Here is a 5,454-nt window from a genome sequence, read left to right on the forward strand (position 1 = left end):
AGATGGTTGTGAGCCACCATGTGGTTGCTGGGAATTGAACTCAGGACCTTTGGAAGAGCAATCAGTGCTCTTAACCTCTGAGCCATCTCTCCAGCCCCTTAAATGTTTTCTTTAATAAGTTATCTTGGTCATAATGTCTTTTCTCAACAAAAGCAAAGTAACTAGGGAAGTAACTTAGCAAGACCCTTGCTCAAAGTAAAAACTCAAAAACAAAGCAAAGGACTGAGGCAGATATATACACTTGCCTAGCCTGCATGAGGTTATGGAGTTCAGTCCCCATACCATAAGAAAGAAAAGGTGGAGTGGGGGTTGGAAGGACATCTTAGCAGTTTTAAGCACTGGCTGCCTTTCTAGAGAACTAGATTGAGGCAGTACTCAAGGTCAACTGAAAAGGGTGTTTTGCTAGCAACACACAGAACAGAACACTGCTACATACTAGCTGCAAATCCTATCCTACTTTCCCATTCCTAGAGGTAAGCATGGTCTAATAAACTGAAAACGTTCCTATGGGTCAAATGGGGCATGAGTCCCTATCCTCAGACCTGAAATAGCCACATGAGAAACCCAATTCAAAGCAGTTATTAGAGAGCTAAGGGAAAACCTTGAATGATAAAGTAGGCCACCTAAAATATTGCTGGAGCCAATCAGTGGTGGCACACACCTTTAATCCCAGCACTCGGGAGGTAGAGGCAGGTGGATCTCTGTGAGTTTGAGGCCAGCCTGGTCTAGAAGAGCTAGTTCCAGGACACACTCCAAAGCTACAGAGAAACCCTGTCTTGGGGGAAAAAATTAAAAAAAAAAGTGAGAGAGAGAGAGAGAGAGATTGCTGAGTGCAATATAATTAGAATAAAGGTACACTTACGCATGACTTCCATGACCCGGTGGCGCAGAAAAGTGCGGCTGCTCTGGAGGGTTCCAAAGCGCTGCAAGTCCAATTCCCAGACATTTTCAGAGGGATAACCATAGACCATCCATTCAGCAAGGAACCTGTTTAGATGGAGACGAAAAGCTGTTGGGCCTCAGAAAATATACAGAAAACAATTCAAATAATATAATACAAATCAAGAAGCAATGGAAGTGGGCTGAAGAGATGGCCCTGTGTTTAAGAGCACTGGCTGCTCTTCCAGAGAACCTGGGTTCAATTCCCAGCACTCACATGGCAGCTCACAAACAACTGTCTGTAATTACGGTTTCAGAGGATCTGAAACTGTCAAACATATATGCAAGGAAAACACCAATGCACATAAATAAATTAAAAAAAAAGAACCAATGGAATCAAGAATCTTTGTTGTCACAGAAGTTGAGCAAATCTGGGCAATTTCCTTACATTTTCTAAAATGAACAAACATGGATGCAAGTACTGTTGTCATAGAAACACTATAAGGCTTTTTTTTTTTTTTTTTTTTTTGAGTCAGGGTCTCTATACATAGCCTTGGCTGTCCTGGAACTCACTATGTAGACCAAACCTCAGACCAACAGAAATCTGCCTGGCTCTGCTTCACAAGTGCTGGGATTACAGGGGAATACCACCACATCCAGCTTTTGAAATTTTTTTTAATTTATGTGTATGGATGCTTTACCTGCATATATATACACATGCATACATACACTAACAAAAACAGAACAAAACAAAACAAAAAACCCTAGTGCTTGCAGAGGCCGGAAGAGAGCACTGGATCTGATGGGACTAGAATTACAGATGGTTATAAGCTGCCATGTTGGTGCTGGAACTGAAGCCTAAGTCCTTTGGAAGAGCAGGTGTGCTCTTCACTGCTGAGCCATCTCTCTAGCTTCACTATGAAGATTTTAACTCTAATAATAGAACCCCTTAGAGCAAGTTTAAGATATAAGTGATATCTATGAGGAGATTTATACCTGTTTTGTTTTCTTATAAATAGTCACCTGGAGTATTATATAGTTATCTCACCAATTCTTTGTTCCAATTGTTTCTTGTAACTTTTCTGAGACTTTTTTTTTTCTTGGTTTTTCAACACAGGGTTTTTCTGTAGCTCTGGACCCTGTCCTGAAACTAGCTCTTATAGACCAGGCTAGCCTCGAACTCACAGAGATTTGCCTGCCTCTATCTCCCAAGTGTTGGGATTAAAGGCATGTGCCACCACTGCTCATATGAGCCATTTGTTAAATCACTCAAAAATACTGACTTCATGATTTAATCATTCATTTACTTATTTATTTGGTTTTTCGAGACAGGGTTTCTCTGTAGCTTTGGAGTCTGCCCTGGAACTTGCTCTGAAAATCAGGCTAGACTCGAACTCATAGAGATCCACCTGTTGCTGCCTCCCAGAACGCTGGGAGTAAAGATGTATGCCATTGCCCAGCTCATTTTTTTAAAGATTTATTTATTTAATATGCATACAGTATTCTGACCAGAAGAGGGCACCAGATCTCATTACAGACGCTGTGCGAGCCACCATTCATTTCCTGGGAAGTAAACTCAGGACCACAGGAAGAGTAGCCAGTACTCTTAACCACTGAGCAACCTCTCCAGCCTGAGTTGTTGGGTTTTTAAAAACAACTCAGGCTGGAGTTTTTTTTTTCTTTTTGGTTTTTCAAGACAGGGCTTCTCTGTGTAACTACCCTGGCAGTCCTGGAATTCAATCTATAGATCAGGCTGATCTGGAACTCACAGAGATCTGCCTGCCTCTTCCCCCACAAGTGCTGTGATCAAAGGCATGCACCACCATGCCCAGGCCGGTTTCTCACTCTTAACCCAGGCTGTCCTCAAACTCACTGCAATCCTGTCCCTCAGTCTCCTAGGATTACAAGCATGTGCCACCAGATCAATCTGATTAACTTCCAAGATCTGGGATTGTAGGATGCAGCAAGGACAACAAATCACCTATTTTTAAGTGTGTGGCTCAGTGGAATTGAGTACATCTGCACTACTGTGTAACTACAACCACAATCCATTTCTAGGACTCATTTCATCTTGCAAAACTGAAACACCAGACCTATCAAATAGTAACTCCCCACCTTCTCTTCCCCTAGCAAATACTATTTTTCTTTCTCTTTCTAGGACTACTCTAAGTACCCCTCATAAATGTACAGTATTTGTATCCTTCTGTGACTGGCTTATTTTTTATTTTAAACAAGGTCTCACCATGTAGCCTTGGCTGGCCTGGAGCTCTCTTCATGGATCAGACTGGCCTCAAATTTACAGACTTCTACCTGCCTCTGCCTCCCCAGATTGGATTAAAAGCGTGTGACACCATCCCTAGCTGATTTTTTTAAATAAGGTTTCTCTGTGTAGCTTTGGGAACCTGTTCTGGAACTAGCTCTGTAAACCAGGATGGCCTCAAACTCAGAGATTCACCTGCCTCTGCCTCCTGAGTGCTGAGGTTGAAGGTGTGCACCACCACCACCCAGCCCTAGCTCATTTTTATAAGTACCTATTTTTAAACTAAAATTTTAATTGCCTAGGCTGAATACCTATTTTATTTACCATACCTAGCTATTTCTAACCTTTTTTGATCAAAACACTAACATTTGTTACAGCTGAAAAGTTAAAAGAAAAAAATTTCACAGGTTCTGTGATTAACTAAATGACTGAGTTCCCAAAATATTTTATACAGTAATGTTTATGGAATGCAAGGTAACTCTCCAAAGTAATTAATTTGAAGATAACAACTCAAAAATGTTTATTAACATTACTATCTGGTCACAGAACATATTAACAACAAGTAACCTGAAAGGGAAGAACCTGGCAAGCTAAGGTGTCCACAGGTGACTCTATGGAAAAAAGACTTACTTTCCAGCTCCTCCACCCAACGACAGGCCAGCAGAGTTCATCCCTGCCAGGACAAAGTAGCCCTGTACTACAGGAGACTCGCCCATGATGCACTTCATGTCTGGTGTGAAGGTCTCAGGGCAATTCACCAACTTCAAAATCTCCAGAGTCTCCAATACTGGCATCCTACGCAGGAGGGAACTCAACAGGGGCTCTGAGCAATCAAAACAAACCCAAACAGAGTCCTCACCTTTAGGGAATAAAATTTTTTAAAGTTCTTATAGTTTTTACTCCTTCCAAAAAAAATCTTTTAGGGAAGACTTTTCTAAGAGTCATTTGGTCAGTTATGAGAAAGAAGAAAGTTTGGTGGAATTACAGAACGCAACTACAAAATGCCTGGCATTAAGAGTAAGAAAAGCCACACTTTTCAAAGGCAAGGCGCTTCAGAACATAAAGTAATACATGAGGTTACACACAGGCAGTGATCTCAGAGGGTCAGGTGTCGGGAAAAGGTCTTACAGACCACCTAATGTTTCCATGAAAGACAGTGTTTCCTACATGAGACAGACATACAAAAAAGTGTGCACCTTGTTCTATACTATCTCTGGCCACTGTTCCATGTGGCAGCAGTAATACATGGAAACAGGAGTAACTGTTTGATGGGCACAGGGTTTAAAGTTTCCCCTAAGTAGCAGCTTATTTTTTTAAAAGTCCATCAAGGATGAGAGATGGGTATCTTTTCATACCCTTTCAATTTATAACCATGTAACTACAATAATTATTTAATAAAGACAATTAAAGTGATTTAAAGACTTAATAAAGACCATATTACCAAAAAAATCTCCTTTCACAATCTCCTGCCTCAGCCTTCCACATGCTGTGATTACTTGCAGGCACATATCACCATGCCTGGCTAATAGTTCAGCTTCGTAAAAACCTCTTCAATTTCATAAGTCTTACCAAAAGAAGGTCCCCTTCTAAAGTATCAGCAGCGATTTAAGTAAATGATGAGTCAAGTTCATTAAACAAGACTGTAGACCCCTGAGTCCAACCAGTACCCACATCCTTAGATCAGGTAAACTCTAGACTATTTTTCATGATTACTATTGTGCTTCCTGGAGTTGTCTTAAAGATAAACAAAAAACTATTCATGAAAATGCCTTAAAAAAATGTAACATTTTTGAAAAGTAGAAAGCATTGTTATTATAGTTTACTTCACATACCAAAGTGATCCCAATCTTCCCTCAGGTTCTGAATTTCCAACTGGTTCTTGCCCTCAGTGAAAATAGGTTTTGGGTTCTTCTCAAAGCCTCCAGACAATATGCCACCCTGCCAGTTCCTGATGTAAATTCTTCCATCAGCATCCACAATAGCTGAAGAGAAATGACAAGGAAGTAGAGTAGGGAGAAAAACAGAGGTTAGAAACCAGATTCTGAGATGAAGAGAGAAAGAAAACACTCATAAATGACTTTACTAACAGCCCAGCATGCAATAAATACAGTTATCCATTAGTTTTAAAATACCATTGGAGGTCATGAGGAAGAATTACAGAGAATGTGGTTTCTCCAATTATCCCAAACATGACTGGGAACCTAAAAGTTTTGCCAATACTTCACAACCAAACTATATTAAAAGTTTGGTTTTGCCGGGCGATGGTGGCGCACGCCTTTAATCCCAGCACTTGGGAGGCAGAGGCAGGCAGATCT

The 5,454-nt window shown here is 40.7% G+C and overlaps 1 protein-coding gene across 1 annotated transcript in view; it reads right to left on the reverse strand.

The window, feature by feature from the left end:
- The window catches only part of Pdpr (pyruvate dehydrogenase phosphatase regulatory subunit), a 36,655-nt gene that overhangs the window by 16,177 nt on the left and 15,024 nt on the right, over positions 1-5,454 (reverse strand). Inside the window, exons 8-10 of the mRNA XM_026777601.1 lie at positions 4,972-5,121; positions 3,770-3,962; positions 863-987 (exon numbers count right to left, since the gene is read on the reverse strand). Of these exons, the coding sequence (XP_026633402.1) occupies positions 863-987; positions 3,770-3,962; positions 4,972-5,121 (468 nt within the window). The remainder of the gene's footprint in view (positions 1-862; positions 988-3,769; positions 3,963-4,971; positions 5,122-5,454) is intronic.

The sequence above is a fragment of the Microtus ochrogaster genome, chromosome 4 (assembly GCF_000317375.1).
Source record: "Microtus ochrogaster isolate Prairie Vole_2 chromosome 4, MicOch1.0, whole genome shotgun sequence".
NCBI classification, from domain to species: Eukaryota; Metazoa; Chordata; class Mammalia; order Rodentia; family Cricetidae; genus Microtus; species Microtus ochrogaster.